The following is a 22,618-nucleotide window of genomic DNA, read 5'->3' as shown; positions in this document are numbered from 1 at the left end:
CTGTAGTACTCATTCCATTGGATTACTAAAATATATATTTCTAATGATACATATTACTGAATTTGACATTATGGCATTCTGAGCCACTTTCCTGCTTCCGGGTTTACTCATCAGTGGTCTCAAAATGAATGTATTTATTGCTTGCCAGCACTTCTGTGGGTAAAGAGCTTCTCTCCATATTCTTCATAATCCTCCACTCAAGTTTCTAGATTATATTCAAGGTTACAATCTTTGTCATTAGGATGTCACTGAATATGAGCTCCATTCTTACAGCTCTACTAGTTTGCCTTAGTCACGTCAGAACACAGAAAGACATCTGGAGAGATCAGTAAATATCAAAAACCAGATGACTCATGACTGATATAGCAGACTTTGGTATTGATCTGAATAGTGTGCTTTTCTAACTATAAACATTGTGAATATTCATGTAAAGTCTGAAGTACTAAGCTTCCACAGGATATATGTTGTTTTTCTTTCCATTACCCATACTCAGAGATAATGTTATAGAAGGTGTATGGGGGAAGGGGAGTCCAAGAAGATAGGGACCATATCCATCCTTTTCACCACTGAAATGTCAGTACCTAGTACACTGCCTGGTACACAGCAGCCAACAATATTTGGTGAATATACAAATGAGGTGACTAGGAAGATTTTTGCCCTTTCCTGGCCCTTCCTCACAAAAGTCCCCTCACATTAGTGCCACCTGAAGCTCCCTGTTCTGCTCCTCCTCCATCCCTGTCACCATTACCATCACATGCACACACGCAAATACACAGATTGTTAAATGCTTGCTTCAGTATAAAATAAGCTCATACTGCTTTCAAGAACCCTGACCTTGTCTCAGCAAGTTGAAGAAGAGGTGGGTTCTGGTAAATGGCCATGGTCGCTGGATCTTAAAGTAATGAGGTTATATCATGATCACAAGCTTTTCCTCCATGAGTTAAAAACAACCTACTTCTGGTGCTATGTTGTGAGCACAGGAGCCAATCATTCTCTTTGCTGGGGTAGATTATAAAGTAACTAAAATATTTTCATTCTTTTCTCTTCCCCCTTCCCCCACTAACCTTGCAGCTCGCTGTGGTGATGAAGTTGCTCGTTATTTAGATCACCTTTTGGCGCACACTGCTCCCCATCCTAAACTAGCCCCTACCTCACAGAAGGGAGGGCTAGATCGGTTCCGAGCTGCTGTGCAAACAACCTGCGACTTAATGTCCTTGGTGACCAAGGCCAAGGAACTGCATGTACAGAGTGAGTAATGCTGTGACTCACCAGAGTCAGGCACAGGATGACGTGAAGCCCAGGATGGGGGCGGGCATTGATTACAATGTAAGCAGGAACTTAAGTTTTGTTTACTGCTTTATCCCCAGCATCTCAGACAGCACCTAGAACACATTAGACACTCAAATATTTGTAAAATTCGTGAATTGTGTATAGTTATGCTGCAGGTAGTGCTATGTAGTCTGGTTTAACTGGTAACATGGTAAGAAGAGGCAGAACAAGAGACATGGAGCATATTCAACTATAACATTAAAGTTAAAAATGGTAGAAAGGGCTTTTCCTGTGGGAAAATTACTTCTATGGAATTTTATTGTTGTTCCAGCAATGTAGATCTGTTTTGTCAAATATAATACTCATTCTTTACAACTTTGCCATTCTCCTCCCCATGGCCACTACCCTCCTTCAGTTGTATTTGCAGTGGAGGGTGTCTTCTGCCACACATTGCCAGGAGTAGTCATGGTTCCAAAGAGTGTTCAATGTCTCGATAGTAGCTGGATATGACAGGAGAGAAGGGCTCCCTTGGCCACACCTAGAAGACCTGAATGTTAACATTCTACAGATGATGAGAATGACTGAGATGCATGCTCTTGCTGTCTAAAACTTTATTGACCATTACTAACCAAAGATATTAAACATGAACTTTGGGAATCATTTAACATAATAGGGAAAAGCTTAGCATACCCTTTGAGTATGCTTCCTTGAGAAAGGGCTTATATGAAGAGATGAAATGTGTTAAGTTATACTTCTCAGTTGTGAACCAGAAAACTTGAGCTTAATTCCCAGCTCTGCTACTTACTTGCTTGAACAGTTATTTGAGCTCTGTATCTCTCTTTCTGTATCTGTAAAGTGGTGAAAATTACAAATCTTTCCTTAGAGGTGATGGTAAGTATTTCGACAATGAACTGTAAGTAAACAATCTTAGGAATATCTCAACTACATTTTTTTTGTTCCCTAGATAGGATTATCCATTCACGTATTGTTAGGGAAATTTAACCACTAACAGCCAGATATTCACCTAGAAAAGTTCGGAAAATATAAAATGCAACTGAGTTCTTTCTATTATATGTCGTATTCCATCAAAGTATCAGTGAACGCACCATTGTGGATTAATTACATTAGTAAATTTAATATCTTACATGTCCAGCTAGTGCTATAATTCTAGAAATTCAATTCAAAATATACTTATTAATTGCACATGATTTAAATTATCTGGTATGCATATTTGTTTTCTTTGATATTACCAAGAAAGAAGAAATTTCTCATTCTTGTTCTATAAAGAATTGACTCACATGTGACTTAATTGTTGGAGTCAGTTGTGCATTTCTATTAGTCTCCTAATTATCTAATATTTCCCACAAATGTCATACTTTTGCAGATGTTCACATGTATCTTCCTATGAAGTTATTTCAGGCTTCCCGGCCTTCATTCAATTTACTTGATTCATCTCATTCCCGACAGGAGAACCAGGTAAATTTGCGCACGAGGTATTTCTATCGGCTTTTTGAAAAACTGCCATCTTTATGGGAAATAATAGAACTAGTCATTATGGTTCTTGCTAGTAGTAACTAGTGGTACGCAAAATGCTATCCTGGTGAACTTTTACATTGGACAAGTTTGTCTGGTCAGACTTTGGGAAAACTAGATTGCTGTATTATACATCTGGAAGGTTTCATTGTTTTTGCTTTGCTTTTCATTAATATTTAAAGAATTCCTTTGGAAAAGGTTTAGAGGTAAAAAGATGACTCATTCTAGGACATTATTTAAGTTGAGCACTTGTGAACTTAATTTCTTTTCATCATTTCTCAAACTAAAGGTTCCCTCTGTTCGTGTAGAAATACATCTTCCTAGAGACCAGTCTGGGGAGGTTGACTTTAAAGCACTGGTTTTACAGTTGAAGGAGACCTCAAGCTTACAGGAACAAGCTGATATCCTCTATATGCTGTATACTATGAAGTAAGTGGTAGATATCATCAATCTAGTTTAATGTTCATAATCAGAGGAATTACAACATAATAAATAGAGTACAGCTTCTGGAGTTTCGCCGATCTGGATTTGAATATAGTTTAACAACCTACACATCATGTGACTTCAAACCCTCAGTTGTCCTCATTTATAGAATTTGAATTATATATACCTCATAGAGTTATTGTAAAGATTAAGATATAATATCCACGAAGTCTCTAATACAATGCCTGGTACGTGGTGGGTGATCAATAACTGATAAGTATTATTGTCATTAGGCTATTTTTAAGCCTCCATTATTTGGTCAAAAGTACAGATAAGGTTTTAACTCAAGAAATGTAAGAATATAAAGGTTTATAGGAAAAAGAAGCTAACATTTTTGTTTGCTATGTGTCAGGCATCCTGCTAGGTAGTTTGTATTAGTACAAACTCGATATGTCCAAATTGAACTCCTCTCTCCTGGACCCCACAAGCCCACACAAAAATAATCTGTTCTGCCTCCTTTTCTATGTTCTACTCACCATGAAGAAGCAGGATGGACTTTCTTCCCCTAAACTTGGTTTGGATTTTGAGATAATGGTGACATACACATACCAAGAAGATGTGGAATATTTATTACTCACATAATGAGGCTTTCTGGGAAGAGCAAAGAAGGTTCCCAGCTTGCTCCCAAAAAAGCTTGAGAGCCCAGGGAAAGGAGACTAAATTGGGGGTTTTATAATCATTACAGGATGAACATTCTCACTGGCTTTTAGCTTTCTTTTTTTGTTGTGTCCTTGTTTGGTTTTGGTATCAGGGTAATGCTGGCCTTATAAAATGAGTTTGGAAGAACTCTCCCCTTTTCCTTTTTTTTTTTGAATAGTTTGAAAATAATTAGTATTAGTTCTCTAAACATTTGGTACAGTTCAGCAGTGAAACCATCTGGTCCTGGGCTTCCCTCTGAGGGAAGACTTTTTATTACTGATTCAATCTCCTTTGTTATTGATCTATTCAGATTTTCTATTTCTTCATATTTCAATCTTGGTAGATTGTATGTGTTCACAAATGTATCCATTTCTTCTAGGTTTTCCTACTTGCTGGCATATAATTGTTCATAACAGTTTCTAACAATTCTTTGTATTTCTGTGGTATCAGTTATATCTCATCTTCTTTTTTTAATTTTGAGGCGAGGTCTTGCTCTGTTGCCCAGGCTGGAGTGCAGTGGCGTGATCACGGCTCACTGCAGCCTTCACTGCCCAGTCTCAAGTGATCTTCCCACCTCAGCCTCCTGAGTAGCTGGTACCACAGGTGTGTGCCACCATGCCCAGCTAAATGTTTTTTTAATTATATATAGAAATGAGGTCTTACTATGTTGCCCAGGCTATATATCTCCTTCTCATCTCTCATTTTATTTATTTGGGTGTTCTTTCTTTTTTTCTTTGTCTAGCCAAAGCTTTGTTGATTTTGTTTATCTTTTCAAAAAAAAAAAATCAGCTCCTCATTTTGTTAATCATTTGTATTGCTTTTTTAGTCTCTATTTTGTTTATTTCAACTCTGATGTTTATTGTTTCTTTCCTTTTACTAATTTTGGGTTTGGTTTGTTCTTGTTTTTCTAGTTCCTTTAGGTGTAACATTATGTTGTTTTTTTGAGATCTTTATACTGTTTGATATATGCATTCATTGCTATAAACATCTCTCTTAGAATAGCATTTTCTGTATCCCATATCTTTTGGTATGTTGCATTTCCTTTTCATTTGCCTAAAGAAAATTTTGTAATTTCCCTCTTAATTTGTTCAGTGACCCCCTTGGTTGTTTAGGAGCATGTTTAATTTCCTTGTATTTGTACAGTTTCTGTGGTTTCTCCTGTTATTGATTTCTAATTTTATATCATTGTGATCAGAAAAGATACTTGATATGATTTTGATCTTCTTCAATTCGTTAATACTTGTTTGTGGCCTAGTATGTAATCTACCCTGCAGAATGTTCCATGTAAAGTTGAGAATAATGTGCATTCTGTAGCTTTTGGATGGAATGTTCTGTAAATATCAATTAGGTCCATTTGGTCTAGTGTACAGTTTAAATCCAATGTTTGTTGATTTTCTGTCTATGTGATCTCTCCATTACTGAAAATGGGCTGTTGAAAGCCCCTACTATTATTGTATTGTGATCTATCTCTCCCTTTAGGTACGTTAATATTTGCTTTATATACTTAGGTGCTCCAATGTTGGGTGCATATACATTTACAATAGTTAAATCCTCTTGCTTAACCGACCCCCCTTATCATTATATAGTGACCTTCTATATCACTTTTTAGTTTTTTACTTAAAGTCTATGTTTTTAAGACAGTCTTGCTCTGTCAGCCAGGCTGGAGTGTAGTGCCATGAACATGGCTCACTGCAGTCTCAAACTCCTGGGCTCAAGTGATTCTCCCACTTCAGTTTCCTGAGTAGCTGGGACCACAGGTGCATGCCACCATGCCCAGCTAATTTTTATTTATTTTATTTATTTATTTATTTATTTTTGCAGAGCTGGCATCTGGCCATGTTGCCCAGGCTGGTCTCAAACTATTGGGCTCAAAGCATCCTCCTGCCTCAGCCTCCCAGAATGCTGGGAGTTACAGGTGTGAGCCACAGCACCTGGCCCTGAAAGTCTGTTTTATCCAAGTAGAGTTACGTCTGTTGTCTTTTGGTTTCCATTTGCATGGAATATCTTTTTTCCATCCACTCACTTTTAGTCCATGTGTGTCCTCACAGGTGGAGCGAGTTTCTTTTAAGCAGCATATAGTTGGTTCTTGCTTTTTTTTATTCATTAAGCTACTCTGCTTTTTAATGGGATAACTTAATCAATTCACATTAAAGGTAATTATTGGTAGGTAAGGGCTTACTACTGCCATGTAATTAATTGTTTTCCAGTTGTTTTGTAGAGTCCTTCCGTCCTTCCCCCCTCCTTCTTTCCTTCCTTCCCCCCTCCTTCTTTCCTTCCTTCCTTTCTTTTTTATTTCTTTCTTACTATCTGTCTTTATAGCTAAGTGATTTTCCTTCATAATTGTTTTGATTTTTTGCTTTTTATTTTTACCATATCTATTATATGTTTTTGCATTGTGCTTACCATGAGGCTTACAAAAAGTCTTAACAATTTAACTATGATTACAATAAAAGAGAAGAAAAAAACTCTTTAACTCCACCTCCCAACATTTTGAGTTTTTGATGTCACAATTTACAATTTTTATATTGCATATCCCTTAACAAATTATTGTAGTTACTGTTTTTAATAGTTTTGTCTTTTGACCTTCATACTAAAGATGTAATTTACACACCATCATTAGATTAATAGAGTATTCATATGACTATGTACTCAGTGACATATATTTTCAGATGTTTTCATATTACTCATTAATGTCTTTTTCTTTCATCTCGAAGAACTCCCTTTAGCATTTCTTGTAAAACAGGTCTGATGGTTATGTATTTCCTCAGCTTTTGTTTGTCTGGAAAAGTCTATATCTTCTTCATTTCTGAAGTATTCTTGGCCGGCAGTTTTTTCCCTTCAGCATGTTGAATACCTCATCTCACTGTCTCCTGGCCTATAAGGTTTCTGCTGAGAAGTCTGCTGTTAGGCTTATTAAGATTCCCTTGTCATCACACACTGGGGCCTGTTGTGGGGTGGGGGGAGTGGGGAGGGATAGCATTAGGAGATATACCTAATGTAAATGACGAGTTAATGGGTGCAGCACACCAACATGGCACATGTATACATATGTAACAAACCTGCACGTTGTGCACATGTACCCTAGAACTTAAAGTATAAAAAGCAAAAAAGATTCCCTTGTATGTTATTTGCTTCTTTTTTCTCACTGCTTTCAGGATTCTCTCTTTGTCTTTGATCTTCGACATTTTTATTATAATAGGTTGTGACATAGTCTTAGTTGGAGTAGAATTTATTTTCAAATATTTATCTTCCTATTGAACATGTCTAAAATCAAATTCACTGTCTTTACCACAAACCTACTGCTATTGTCTTTCCTGACTCTATTCTTGTTATCATCATTCCTTCAAGTAACCCAGACTTGAAATTGTGTCATTATCTTCAATTCCTCCTCATCCCCTGCCTCCCGCTACAGCATCAGCACTACCATAGGGAATCATTGGCCAAATCTAAATCCTCTATGATTTGACTTTCAACCTTTATTTACCATTACTCCTCCCTTACAAAGTGAATGCTGTCACCAAAACAGTCTATTTATCATACTCAAAACACAGCCTCTACATGTCTACCTTCATACCTTGATTCTTATTTTTTCCTCTGCCTAGAATACTCTCCTTAACCACACTCCATTTCTACCTTTTGCATATCTCTCTGTCAAGGCCTAGGTCATCTGTCACCCACATGAAACTTTCTCCAATCTCTAATAGTAAAAATAAACTTCCACTGATTCTGAGATCTCATAGCACTTTTTTCATATCTTTAAAATTTGACAATGTCAGACTTAGAGAAAAGTTGTGAGGATAGTACAATAAAAATTCTGGATAGCCCTCATCCAGATTCATCAGATGTTTCCACTGAGCTTTTAATCTCTCTCTGTTTCACATTGATATCATCATCTATACTCAATCACACACACATATATTATTTTTTTCTGAACCATTTGAGAATAAGTGGCAGACATGATCCCCATCTAACCCTAAATAATTCAGTGTTTATTTCTGAAAAATTAGGAACTCTCCTACATAAGCACAGTATAATTGCCAATGTCAGGGAATTGTTTAACATTAAACCAATACTATTAACTATCTACAGATACTGTTAAGATTTGTCATATAGCCCAATAGTGTCTTTATAGCAAAAGAACATCTAAAATCATGCATTTTATTGAGTTCTCATGTGTCTTGAGTCTCCATTTATCTGGAACAGTTCCTGAGTCTTCATTTTTCATGTTATTAACATTTGTGAAAATACAAACCAGTTATTTTGCAGAATGTCCCTCAATTTCAGTTTATGTGATATTTCCTCATGATTAAATTCAGATTATACATTACTAACATAATGCCAAGTTCTTTTCCATGTGTCATATCATAGTGTTGATTAGTCCCATTGCTGATACTATAAACTTTGATCACTTGGTTTGATCATTTGGTTAAGGTAGATTCTTCCATGTACCTACACCATAAAGTTATTATGTCACCTTTTGAAATTAAAAAAGTATCTTGTAGAGATGTACTTTAAGACTATGTAAATATACTGTTACTCTTCAAACTTTCGCTCACTGATTTTTTCATCCATTAATGACTTCCTATAGCACATTTTATTTTGCTTTTTTAATTTAATATATTGAATAGATATATTCCCATGGTTCAAAAATTTTTAAGTACAAAAGGATATACAGTGAAAGAGTAAAATGTCTTTCTCCCATCTCTGTTCCCCCAGATACCCAGTTCCCCTTCTCATGAGCAGTCGTTGTGTGTATGTGTGTGTGTCTGTGTGTGTGTGTGTGTGTGTGTGTATCCTCCCATGGACATTTATGGTTACGTAGGTAAACACAGACATATATGTGGATACTTTTACCCCTATTTATCCAAAAGGTAGCATAGTATATGCACGGCTCTGTACCTTGCTTTCTTTCACTAAAACTATATATCTTGATAATCACTACATATATATTCCAATTATCTGTTGCTTCATAACAAATCACTCTGAAACTCAGTAGCTTAAAATAACAAAAATTTAAAATTTTAAAAATTATCTTTCACAGTTCTGGGACTTGCCTGTGTTCAGCCAGGCAGTTCTCACCTGAGATCTCTCATTTAGTTTTGGTCAACAATGTCTGGGGCTGGAATCTTCACAATGCTTGCTCACTCATATGTCTAGGGGTTGGTACTGGCTGTTGGCTAGAACCTCAGCTGAGGTTACATACAGCTGGTATACCGCAGATGACCTCCTCATATGTCTCCCCACATCTTCACAGCATGATGACTAGGTTCTACTAGTAAGTGTCCCAGCTGGGAGCTCTATTACTTTGTATAGCCTAGCCTCAGAAATTATGTAAGTCACTTTTGCCTTGATCACAAGCATTCCTGGGTTCAAGGGAAGGGAACACAGAAACCATCTCTTCATGGGAGGAGTGTGAGAGTCACATTGTAAGAAGAGTAGGTTAGATAGGAAATTGTTGCAGCTATTGTTGAAAATATAATACCACAGTCTAGATCTACTTCATATTTTCTTAATAATTGTGTGCCATTCCATTATTTGAATATATCATAATTTACTTAGCCAGTCTCTTATTGATGAACATTTGAATTGTTGCCAGAATTCACAGTCACAAAAATGCTATAGCAAATAGCCTCATGGCACATAGCATTTCATGTGTGTGAAATTTATCCTGCAAGTAAACCAGAACTTGAATTGATAGATCAAAAAATAGGTATTTTTTAACTGTACAATTAAATGGTTTTTAATGTATTCACATTGTTGTGCATTCTTCACCACTATTCATTTTAGAACATTTTCATTACCCCAAAAAGAAACCCCACTTCCTTTATCCGTCAACCCCCAATCCCTCCATCCCCCCAGCCCTAGGCAGCCACTAATCTACATTCTGTCTGTATAGATTTGTTTGCTTGGGACATTTTATGTAAATTGAGTCTTGCAATATGTGGTCCTTTATGACAGGCTTCTTTCATTTAACATAATATTTTCAAGGTTCATCTGTGTTGTAACATGTATCAGTACTTCATTCTTTTATTTCCAGATATTATAACCTGTATAAATATAACACATTTTATTTATCCATTCATCAGATGATGGACATTTGGGTTCTTTCTACTTTTTGGCTATTATGAATAATGCTGGTATAAACATTCATGTACAAGTTAATGTGGACATATGTTTTTATTTCTATTGGCTGTATAACTAGTAGTGGAAATGCTGGATTCTATGGTATTCTGTATTTAACCATGTTAGGAATTGCCAGGCTGATTTTAAATATTTTCATTATTGATATATATTTACAAATAGCTCTCCAGAGGAATTGTCCAATTTTTATTCTGATCAGCAGCATATTGATGGTGCCTGTTTTCTCAAAGCCTCACCAAAACAATCTGATAGGTTAAAAATGTTATCTTGGCATAGTGCTAAGTTAAAGTTTCTCTATGAGTGAGGTTGAGCACCTTTTCCTATCTTTAAAAGCCATCTGTTTGTTTTGCCAGCAATATTTGTTTTGCCAGGTTTTCTTTTGTTAATTTTTGTAATCTACATGTTGGAGTTCTTTATGTGTAAGGGAAATTATCCTATGAATTGCAAACATTTTTTCCTCATTTGTAATTTGTCATATGACTTTCCTTACAGTGGTTTTTGAAATAATTCTTTTGTTAAATCTTTGTCTTTAATTTCAACTATATTGAAGCCCATGAATAGGGTAAAAGAATGCATTTTGTCAAAAGCACAGCTGAAACTAAGACTTATTCTTGTCTAGGTACTGGCTTTCAGGGCTGACTGTTAATCATAGTTTTATAAGAATTCTTAGTAAATTGCATTGATTTCCTAGTGAGAGAGACTTATCAAAAACAGGCATATTCATTATAACACTGAAAGAAAAGATGATTGCCAGAGGCTTTACTTATAACTGATGTAGTCCCGTCTTTAAAATTCTAGAGGACCTGACTGGAACACTGAATTGTATAATGAAGGGAGTGCTACAGTCAGAGAGCTTCTTACCGAGCTGTATGGCAAAGTAGGAGAAATTCGTCACTGGGGCCTGATCCGATACATTTCTGGGATCTTAAGGAAGAAAGTGGAAGCACTTGATGAGGTACTATAAATTCTTGAATTTATACCAAATCTAAATAAGAGTGCTTTTTAAAAATTGATTTCTATAATTGTTTTTTAAAACAACCATAGCCTCTAACCATTTGAGATGTCTTTTCCACATAAAATTTGATATTCAATTCTTTTTGTTTGTGAATGACAAGTAAGAATTGTAGATTTATAAAATTTTATAAACCATAACATCTTTATAATGATATTAAGAATTCTATATCTTAAGAATGAATTTACACTAGGTTCCTACCTCCTAGAAAGGGAAACGTCCGTACACCATTAGTGGGAATGGAACTTGGTATAGCCACTTACGGAAAACAGTATGGAGGTTCATCAAAAAACTAAAAGTAGAACTACCATGGGATCCAGCAGTCCAACTACTGGGTATATATCAAAAAGAAAGGAAATCAGTATATGCGAGAGATAATCTACAATTCCCATGTTTATTGTGGCACTATTCCCAATAGCAAAGGTATGGAATAAACCTAAATGTCCATCAGAAAATGAATAGATGAAGAAAATGTGGTATATATACACAATTGGATATTATTCTGCATTAAAAAGAGTGAAACCCTGTCATTTACAGTAACATGAATGGAACTGGAGGGCACTATGTTAGGTGAAATAACCCAGGCACAGAAAGACAAATACCACATGTTCTCACTCATATGTGCGAGCTTAAAAAGTTGATCTCATAGAGGTAGAGAGTAGAATGATTGATACCAGAAGCTGGGAAGGGTAGTCGGGAGTGGGGGACAAAGAAAGATTGCTTAATGGGCACGAAAATACAATTAGATTGAAGGAATAAGATCTAGTCTTTAGTGTCACAATAGGGTGACTATAGTTAACAATAATTTGTTGTAAACTCAAAATAACTAAAAGAGTAGATTTGGAATCTTGCCATCACAAAGAAATGATAAATATTTGAGGTGATGGATGTCTCAATTACCCAGGTTTGATCATTACATGTTGTATGCTTGTATGAAACTATCACATGTACTCCATAAATATGTATAACTTATTTATCCATAAAAATTAAAAACTTAAACATTTAAACAAATTTGTTAAAAAGAAAGAAAAAAATCCATAAACCAACCAAACAAAAAAATTCCTGCCTTGTAGGAGATAGATGAAAAGGCTTCATTGTTTCTTCCTAGAAATCCTTCTTTTCTGATCTTCATGGTATTTTCTGAGGAAGAGAGTTCAGTGTGTCATTATGTTAAGGAGGAGCAGCCGGGCGCGGTGGCTCACGCCTGTAATCCCAGCACTTTGGGAGGCCGAGGCGGGCGGATCACAAGGTCAGGAGATCGAGACCACGGTGAAACCCCGTCTCTACTAAAAATACAAAAAATTAGCCGGGCGCGGTTGTGGGCGCCTGTAGTCCCAGCTACTCGGGAGGCTGAGGCAGGAGAATGGCGTGAACCCGGGAGGCGGAGCTTGCAGTGAGCCGAGATCGCGCCACTGCACTCCAGCCTGGGCGACAGAGCGAGACTCCGTCTCAAAAAAAAAAAAAAAAAAAAAAAGGAGGAGCAAAGGTTTCTAAGCTGAAAAGAGAAATGCTGTGGAAACCTGAGGTGTTACAGAAACGATAATATTATGCTATCTCTTGTTAGGCCTGCACAGACCTTCTCTCCCACCAGAAACATTTGACAGTGGGACTTCCTCCAGAACCTCGAGAAAAGACTATCTCTGCGTGAGTATGGCTGAATTTGATCAGGCTTTTCTGAGCCTTTAAGGAGTGGTGTGGACTTAGAATTCCCTTGCCCTAATCTGTCAGTGGATGATAATGTCCCACATATGTTCACCTCTATCAGAGACACTTAGTGGAAGAATGTTGGTAATGATAGGGCAAGAGTAAATGAAGGAGAAAACTCACAGAGAGTAGTACTCAAACTCTTTTTACTTATTGGATTTTCCATGCCTGCCATTCAAAAAACAAAACAAACAGGGTACCTTGAGTTAGCAACCACAAAATGTCAGCCATACTCTGGAAAGAGGAAGTGAAAGAAAGTGGCTAGAGCCAGGGCTAACCATGAAACTCCATGCTGCTCAAGAAGAATAAAGGGGATGGAGGTCATAGTCAAAGAGGAAAAATGGCTACTTACAGAGCAATGTGAGGTAGCACCCCTCCAGGAACCCTGTAATCAGAGTGCCACTGTCTGAGGTCTGCCACAGCCTCCAACTGGAAAGAGTACCCTAAGATAGGCTTGGCCTGGAGGGAGATGTGAGTCAAGTGATGGGGCTGGGATGGAAAATTGAATCTTTATACATGAGTCTTCCTTTTGCCACTGGCCATGCCAGTAAAATTCATCTGCAGTAAATGTGTTTAATTTCATATCACACCAGTGCCAAAATTTAAATCTTACAAAGAGTATGTATCTCCAAGAAATATTTTTAGAGAGATTCTAATTTCATTCATAAATGATCTGAAGAATCTGTTTTTCTGCTAGAGAGTAATTTTTAAAAAGGGTATTCCCCCCTGCTTGTCAGTTCTAATTCTGTAGCCAAAGTAGTAAAAAAAACTTTTGTAAATATTTCTCCCTCATTTTTTCCCGGTTAAACTCTATCTACAGCATGTTTTTTATTGACAAATTTTTTTTACTACATTGGCTACAGAAGGGATACTTTTGCTGATGTCTGTATACTACTTCCTTCCTGGTTTATGTCCATGATTTCTGTTACCCTTGAGTTCCAGTTCAAGCTCCCATATGAAGGCTCAGAGAAGCATAAGTTCCAGCAAACTTCACCACCACGGGCTTAAAGTGCTCTGGGTACTAAATAGACTCAAAAAGCAGTCTAGGCCACAAGGACTGCAATTCCTGGGCAAATCCTTGTGTTGTGCTGGACTCGAAACCAATGGACTTGGGGTACATGCGACCTAGTGAGATATCAGCTAGGGTGGGCAAAGGAGTGCTTGTGCCACCCCTCTTCCAACTCCAGATAATACAACTCTGGGAGAGAATCCTTCCTTCCACTTGAGAGGAGAGGAAAGAGTAAAGAGGACTTTATCTTGCAAGTTGGATACCAGCTCAGCCACAGTAGGATAGGGCACCAGGCAGAGGCATCAGACTCCCATTCCAGGCCCTAGCTCCTGGATGACATTTTGACACACACCTTGCATCAGAAGGGAACCTGCTACTTTGAAGGGAAGGACCCAGTTTTGGCAGGATTTATCACGTACTGACTAAAGAGCCCTTGGGCCCTGAACAATCAGCACAGTGACTAGGTAGTACTTGGCCGTGGGCCTTGAGTGAGACTCTGAGACATTCTGGTTCCAGGTGTGACCAAACACATGCCCAGCTGTGGTGGGTATATGGAGAGACTCCTTATGCTCAAGAAAAGGAGATGGAAGAGAAAAGGGGACTTTGTCTTGCAGCTTAGGTACCAGGTTGGCCACAGTGGGGTAGAGCACAAAGCAGGTTCTTGAGGTCCCCGATTATAGGCCTGGCATTTGGCCCAGTAACTGCTAACAAACGTACAGTGCAGTGGTGTTTGAAGAAGTTTTGCAAAGGAAACAAGAGCCTTGAAGATGAGGAGCATACTGGCCAGCCGTCGAAAGTTGACAATGACCAATTGAGAGCTATCGTTGAAGCTGATCCTCTCACAACTACACGAGAAACTGCCAAAGAACTCAGCATCAACCATTCTACAGTCAGTCATTCGGCATTTAAAGCAAATTGGAAAGGTGAAATTGGAGAAAATATTTGCCAACTACCCATCTGATAAGGGATTAATAACCAGAATATATAAGGAGCTCAAACAATTCTATAGGAAAAAAAATCTAATAGTCTGCTTTAAAAATGGGCAAATAGTCTGAATAGACATTTCTCAAAAGAAGACATACAAATGACAAACAGACATATGAAAAGATGCTCAACATCATTGATCATCAGAAAAATGCAAATCAAAACTACAATGAAGTATCATCTCACCCCAGTTAAAATGGCTTTTATCCAAAAGGCAGGCAATAACAAATGCTGGCAAGGATGTGGAGAAAAGGGAACCCTCATGTATTGCTGGTAAGAATGTAAATTAGTACAACTGCTATGGTGAACAGTTTGGAGGTTCCTGAGAAAAAGCTAAAAATAGAGCTGCCATACGATCCAGCAATCCCACTGCTAGGTATATACCCAAAAGAAAGGAAATCAGTACATTGATGAGATATCTGCACTCCTGCGTTTATTTCATCAGTATTCACAATAGCCAAGATTTGGAAGCAACCTAAGTGTCCATCAGTAGATGAATAGATCAAGAAAATATGGTACATATACAAAAGGGAGTACTATTCAGACACAAAAAAGAATGAGATCCTGTCATTTGTAACAACATGGATGGAACTGGAGGTCATTTTGTTAAGTGAAATAAGCCAGACACAGAAAGACAAAGTTCACATGTTCTCACTGATTTGTGGGAACTAAAAATCAAAACAATTGAACTCATGGAGATAGAAAGTAGAATGATGGTTACTAAAAGACTGGGAAGGGTAGCAGGGGTTATGGGTTGGGGGTGGGGATGGTTAATGGGTACAAAAAGTAGTTGGAGAGAATGAATAAGATCTCGTATTTGATAGCACAATAGGGAGACTATGGTCAAAATAATTTAATTGTGCATTTAAATATAACTGCAAGAGTGTAATTGGATTGTTTGTAACACAAAAGATAAATGCTTGATGAGATAGATACCCCATTTACCCTGATTTGATTATTATATGTCAAATGCCTGTATCAAAATATCTCATGCACCCCAGAAATATATACACCTACTATATACCCACAAAAATTAAAAATTAAAAAAATTTAAAGAAAATTTTGAGGCGAGGACACAATTCAACCCATAAAATCTTGCTTCTGGAAAAATTAATCTTTTTTGTATCAGTTTTGTGACACTGTAGGCAGTCCAAAGAAGATGATGGCATGGTTCATGCCCCAGAGTACTTTGTGTCAGCAGGAGAATCAGAAGTGTGGGAGGATGGGTGTATACCTGTGTGTGTGTGTGTGTGTGTGCTCGTATGTGAATTGAAACTATAGAAAATCAAACAACTCTATCAACTGTGATTGTAAAATAATAAAATGGTTTCAAAAAGGCACAGCTAGTATTCCATTGTGGGGGTGGGATGCTGAAGAGATGTTGGTTAAGGAAGGAATACATTCTAATGTTCAGTAGCAGAGTAGGGTGACTATTGTTAACAACAATGTATTGTATATTTCAAAATAACTAGAAGAGAGGACTTGAAATGTTCCCAGCTAAAAGAAATGGTAAATGCTCAAGGTGATGGATACCATAAGTACCCTGACTTGATCATTACACATCCTATGTATGTAACAAAACATCACATGTACCCCGTAAATATGTAGAAATATTGTGTATTACCAAAAAAAGCACAGCTTAAAGTTAATTTAGTACTTTGTAGTCATAATAGTTACTTGTCAAATGTTCAAAGCTAACTATGAAAGACTAGTCTAGAAGGACATCATGGTGTGAGTTTTAAATAAATTTTGAAGGAGGAAGAGAATCCAGGTTTAGAGAGAGGAGAACAGAGCTCCTCTAAGTTGATATGGGCCACAGTGGTTTCAGGAGGCAATGAAAGAGCTCTGAAGTTTGAAAGAATCAGAATGCTGTTGGTCATGATGAAATGTTGAGGCAGTGATGTGGACTTGGATAAAGTTGCTTCATTTTTTCAGCATATTTAAGATTAAGTGGTTGTAGAATATTGTCTTTCTTCACTGTCTTCTTCCTCAGACCTCTGCCCTATGAGGTGCTCACTCAGCTGATAGATGAAGCCAGTGAAGGGGATATGAGCATTTCAATCCTTACACAGGTGAGAAGAATTGTAAAGGCTAATCTGGTGATTGATATTTTAAAGTTTGTTTTCAATTGATCTAGCAATTTCCAAAGACAACAAAATAGGCGTTGTGAGACCTGGGCCATTATTTTTGTCTATATCTACTCTGTGTGCAGGAAATAATGGTATATCTAGCCATGTATATTCGAACCCAGCCTGGCCTCTTTGCTGAAATGTTTCGACTTCGAATTGGTCTGATCATACAAGTTATGGCAACAGAACTGGCCCACTCCCTTCGATGCTCAGGTACTTAATTCAGTAACTGTTTTAGGTAGAATTCACTTTTGATGTAGGTTTATAGAGTTCGGAATCAAGAAAGAAAGAAAGCTAAAACATTTTTATCCATAGCTCAAGCTGGATATGGCAGCCTTGTTCCCCTGTTAGTCACTATTTATGCAAGTCAAGGAGCTGATATGATGACACATTTGTGTATCAGTTCTGCAGATTCCGAATGCCATCTCCTGGGGACTCCACTCCAAATCCTTCTTAACTTATCACTCTTTGCTAACTTCATTTCTCTAACTCTGGAGAGTACTTGAGTGTGACAGATTGGGTTGGGTTCAGATTTAGGCAGTGGAGCATCTGTACACCAAGAATGAGTCACAACATCAGTGGATCATGGTGTCAGTATTCTATCTAGTCACCATCATGATTGAATAAAGGAAGATGACATTTTCATTAACATCTATCTGACAAGACTCTCTTTGAAATTAACTATAGGTGTATTTGGCAAGATAAAAGTTTTAGTTAGAAGAATAGTTGGGGCCTGTAAAAGCTGTAGGGCAAAATGGTATAAAGTGTGAAGGGGAAAAATGGACCCCTATGGCATGACTCCTTATTCCATTAGTATTTGTTTGATTTCAACAAGAATTGCAAAATAATACAGATAGGGAGGTACAGAAAAATAAAATCAAAGTTGTAAAACTCAATTTTAGCCATTCTTTCTGTTAAATTTCCCCCAAAAGGCTCGTAATCGAGCTGTTAACAAGTAGCTAAATTTATCAGTTTGAGTCAAACCGAACTCAAACACATGAGATAATTTATATTTAAGTAACCCTTTGGCGGAAGAGAGCTAGCAGTTATTTTATACCTACCATATTCCAGAGACTGTGCTTTTTGCTTTAAGTTTATAGATATTGTATCATTTAATCCTTACAAGAATCCTCTGGAGAAGAAGGTAGTATTGTGTCACTTTTACCAATAAAGAACTGAAACTCAAGGTTACCTAACATCCCCAAAGTAACATAGCTAGTAAATAGTGGAATTTGAGTCTGAGTCCACCTGATTGCAAATGATTTCCAGTTCAGTACATTGTTATAGATAAACATTATATAGTATTCTCTAGATGTGGTATCAAGGGATGTTTTGCGAGAGGGTGTGATTGCTCAATAATAAACCTTAATAAGGGATAAGTCCCTGAATATTCACTTTTCCTTAATTGCCTGTTATATTTCTTGTTTTCCTGTGGATTCATGAAAACCATGGCTCTTTATTCCTTATAGGATAAAGTCAAGATCCCTGGGTCTGATATTTAATACCCTCAACAGTCTGACCTTTATCTTCTACTCCCACAGTACTTCCCACTAATTTTGTCAGTTCCAGTCCTTGGAGAGTGATGTCTCCATTGATTTCAAAGGCAATTATTGTCTATACCTCTCATTTGGCACATAGAATATGCAATGTTTTATTGTTTATCATGTTTACATGTTCCATCACTCCCAAAGAGATAGTCAGACTCTCAAGATTAGGTATCATGTCACATACCTGCTTGTACTAATGTTACTTAAAATGATGACCTACACGTAGTCAACTTTTAATAAATGTATGAGGTTGATTAACATGTTCAGGTTATCCTCTTATATTCATAATTTCATGGATTTAAATCTATATCTCTTAAGTCTCTATTATTTCTAGGCTGAGAAGTTTAAATTATTTTAGCCTATCTGCATATATACATTCATTGCCTTTCTCTGAATGACCTCCAGTTCCATTGTTATTCTTTCATTCTTCTCACCTTCAAATAAAGATTTTACTAAGTATCCTAATGGTGTGGAAGCAGGGCGAAGAAAAAAATCAGTTACCTCACTAATCCACAAATTGGATAGTCAGTCCTTAAATAATTAAGAATCTGTGGAAGGAAGAATACCTAAGCAGTAGGGTGCTAGCAATTTATTTTGTAATTCTGTTCTTCCAATCAAGTGACTCAGAAATTCTAAGCAAGAAAAGAAATAGAGAAAGTATAGAGAGGGCATGGCAGGCAAATTAGAAGTCCTTCTGTTCTAACATTTCTGCTGACTAGCTGAGGAAGCCACGGAGGGCCTGATGAATCTCAGTCCTTCGGCCATGAAGAATCTCCTGCATCACATTCTCAGCGGCAAGGAGTTTGGAGTGGAACGAAGCGGTGAGATTGAATAACTGCATTTTCATTTCATACTGTTTGGTTTAAGTGTCTCATTGGTTTTAAAATGTTTTTCCTTCATCACAGGAACCTTTTGCCCCAAATAAATAAACTCCAATATATAAAACAGAAACCAAGCTGTCTTCTGGAGCAAGATTTGGAAACCACTGTATTTTTCCTTAAATGATATATCAACTAAGTGGATTGATTATTATCATGTTTCATTTTTAACTGTTTAATGCATTCCCTCACATTATCTTAAGTCTCCACTTTAGGACAACTAGCAACCCATATCATCTGAAACTTTCTTATATTCTAATTGGCAATAATCCAGTAGCTCTTACAGTATTGTATTATGTGTGTAGCTGCTTACGGTACTTCTAATGTAACCCTTTCAAGTTTAAACTTACAAATTAATAGTCCACCTGCATTTGTGGTTTTGGTTGGATTTGGCATTGCATACCTAAAGCAGCAGAGCCAATGAAAAGCGGTCATCTCTCATGCTCAACTTTCAGGGTTAGGGTAAGTAGATATATACGGTCAGATGGATGGATGTCAGACCTTAGAGTGGTAAAAGAAGGTTAAAAAGCAGTGTGTTTCAAGCGGGGGATCTTGCTAAAATGCACATTTTGATTCAGTAGATCTGGGGTGGGACCTGAGATTCTACTAACAAGCTCCTAGGTGGTACTGATGCTGCTGGTCCATGGACCACATTTCAAATAGCAAGGTTATCGTTTTTAAATTAAGTTAAAAATAAGGATATATATGAAAGTTTTTTTTTTAATGTGATGGGGAAGAAATTGAACCTTATTATCCCCTCTCTTTCTCTGTAATCTCTCATACTATGTAGTTCGTCCCACTGATTCAAATGTCAGTCCTGCTATTTCTATCCACGAGATTGGTGCTGTTGGAGCAACCAAAACAGAACGAACTGGGATCATGCAGTTAAAAAGTGAGATAAAGCAGGTAAGATACTACTTGGGAGATTAGCTGGGATATTGCCACGTTTAAGAACATTCTTTTGGAATCAGACTTTGTTGGGTCATTTATTTTGTTTCACATTCTGAGTTTAATTTGAGCCATTTATTTTTCAGGTGGAATTTCGTAGACTGTCAATCTCAGCTGAGAGTCAGGTGAAACAACTAGGGATCATTTAACATGGTTTAACTTACCTTTAGTTCTATATAACATGCATGAGCTCATGGCCTTTTTACAAATAAGATAACAAGTCTTGGAGTAGATTGTTTGAATTGCCTTTATAACAGTCATTTTGCAGACAGCTTTCCTTTTTCTGGACCAAAGTAATTTGCTAATTTTAGAAGGAAAGTAACTTGCATCTGATAACAAGAACTTGAAACCCTGAGTTTATGTTATTAGGACTGATGTAATTTTGGATTCTGTTATTAGGACTGATGTAATTTTGGAATTAATTTTCTTTATAAAACAAGATGTAGACTTCAAGCAAAGAGTTTTTGCTTGGCCAGAGTTTAGGTTGGCTTCTGAACCTTTTCCTACGCCCATTTGTGCGCTTTCTTGTAAAATCCAGCTTTAGCAAGAGAACCCTGCTAAGTCAGTTTAGCCAGAAACCCCTATCCTCGATATCTTATCATCCTTGATATCTGATCAGGCTCCCCATCTTCTACCACCCTCAGGTGATGTCCAGTCACCCTGGCCTGTCTTCAGCAAAAATCCTGTTAGAATGGTTTAGCCAGAATCCTCTCTACCTCTGATGTTTCTCTCTTAGTAATTTTTCCACCCCTTGGCTATAAATTCCCACTTGCTTATGTTATATTCAGAGGGGAGCCCAATCTTTCTCCCTTACTGCAAGATCTCGTTGCAATGGTTCTGCACCTATTAACAATGGTCCTGAATAAAGTCTTCCTTACTGTGCTTTAACAAGTATCACTGAATAATTTTTTCTTTAACAAGATATACAAAAGGTGTTGTGGACACGTAGAGGGAGAAACATCTAAATCAGTCTGGGAGATAGTGGGAGTCACTAAATACCATGTTGTAGTCTCTTAATTTTTCCTGCAGGTGAGAATAGAGAGTGGTTGCATTATACAAGGAAATAGTTAACAAAATCTTCCATAGCTTATTTTTAAAACTCTAGGAAGTCATGTGGTTTCAAGATCTCCAAGTTGAGAAATTACTGATTTGGCCTCTCCTAGAAGCACATTTTATGAAAAGTTTAAAACTACTTAAAACTACTCCTCCTATTTTCAGAATAGAATTATGATAGCTTGCAGTATAGAAACACCTCCAGAAGAGGAGAGGTGAAATGGAAATTTGGAGTTTTATTTTTAGTTTTTGTTTCTTTTTTTAAAGTTTTTTAGCACTGGGGTCTCACTGTGTTGTCCAGGCTGGAGTGCAGTGGCTATTCACAGGCACAAAATCTTGGATTCATGCACTCCTTCTACCTCAGTTTCCAGAATGGCTTGGGACTAAGGCATGACACCACCTTACTATTTGGTTTTTTAAAAAGAAATTAGAAACCCTTTAGAAAGACAATGAGCCAATGCTTGAAGCTTAATCTGAGGTAACTTGAGTACACCCATCAAATACCCTATGGCGTTTATATTTATGCAAGAATAAGTATGAAAATGGAATAAGAAAGGGCCTTGTGTTCACTTCACAGTGTTCTCAAATAATTTGAATAATCTGAACATTTTCCTATTTGAAACGTGAAAGAACTACATTCAGTACTGAATAGTTAGTTACACTGGCATTATTAGTAAATAATCTTTGATTTGGTTGAGAGTTATTGGATAAACATGTTATAATTGTTGATTGTCACTCAGTATTACTTTTAAGTTCATTATGTATTTACAACTTGAAGTACATGTTCCCAGCTAGATTAATATGATGTTGAGACTTGACCTACTCAACTACATCATTTAAGTTTTTTCTACACATTCACTACCTACAGGTTTTCAAGGGAGACAAAATCACTAGGACTGTAATTTAGAGGATTGAGAGTCCTAAATTTGCATTACTTTCTTATTTCTAAATATTAACTTCCATCCTCACCTGCCTGTCTGGTATTTTGTATTGTTCTAAGCCATTTTTTCCCTATCACTCGAAAATGCCCTCTTTTCTTATTATGGAAAAAAAAATTATAAGGGTATTTTTATTTCTTTTCCCTTCACCATGGCTTCTAGAGTAAAGCTATTTCATCAGCTTTTTAATGATTTTGTGCTGACTACATACTGAAATAGTCTGTATTTTTACTCCACTAGTGACGTAAAAGTACAAATAATTGTTTCCTGGCCTCATAGTTTTAAAATTTTATTTTCTCAATTTGTTCTCATAGTCCAATGGTGGTCATCCCCTCGGTATAGATTTAATGT

General features: G+C 37.0%; 1 protein-coding gene across 6 annotated transcripts in view; it reads left to right on the top strand.

Moving 5' to 3' along the window:
- The window catches only part of PHKA1 (phosphorylase kinase regulatory subunit alpha 1), a 130,559-nt gene that overhangs the window by 87,362 nt on the left and 20,579 nt on the right, over window positions 1-22,618 (top strand). For 2 of the 6 annotated variants that reach the window (XM_045384152.2, XM_065538208.2), the window contains exons 19-28: window positions 1,072-1,248; window positions 2,654-2,745; window positions 3,092-3,231; window positions 10,864-11,020; window positions 12,642-12,721; window positions 16,768-16,846; window positions 16,987-17,116; window positions 19,170-19,271; window positions 20,119-20,234; window positions 20,363-20,401. In XM_045384152.2, coding sequence (XP_045240087.1) covers window positions 1,072-1,248; window positions 2,654-2,745; window positions 3,092-3,231; window positions 10,864-11,020; window positions 12,642-12,721; window positions 16,768-16,846; window positions 16,987-17,116; window positions 19,170-19,271; window positions 20,119-20,234; window positions 20,363-20,401 — 1,112 coding nt within the window. The remainder of the gene's footprint in view (window positions 1-1,071; window positions 1,249-2,653; window positions 2,746-3,091; window positions 3,232-10,863; window positions 11,021-12,641; window positions 12,722-16,767; window positions 16,847-16,986; window positions 17,117-19,169; window positions 19,272-20,118; window positions 20,235-20,362; window positions 20,402-22,618) is intronic. The other 4 variants (XM_045384153.2, XM_074029334.1, XM_045384154.2 and 1 more) reach the window with 3 other exon arrangements.

The sequence above is a fragment of the Macaca fascicularis genome, chromosome X, assembly GCF_037993035.2.
Source record: "Macaca fascicularis isolate 582-1 chromosome X, T2T-MFA8v1.1".
Classification (NCBI taxonomy): Eukaryota; Metazoa; Chordata; class Mammalia; order Primates; family Cercopithecidae; genus Macaca; species Macaca fascicularis.
Note: the sequence above shows the minus strand (reverse complement) of the source record. Positions and strands in the feature narration are given on the sequence as shown.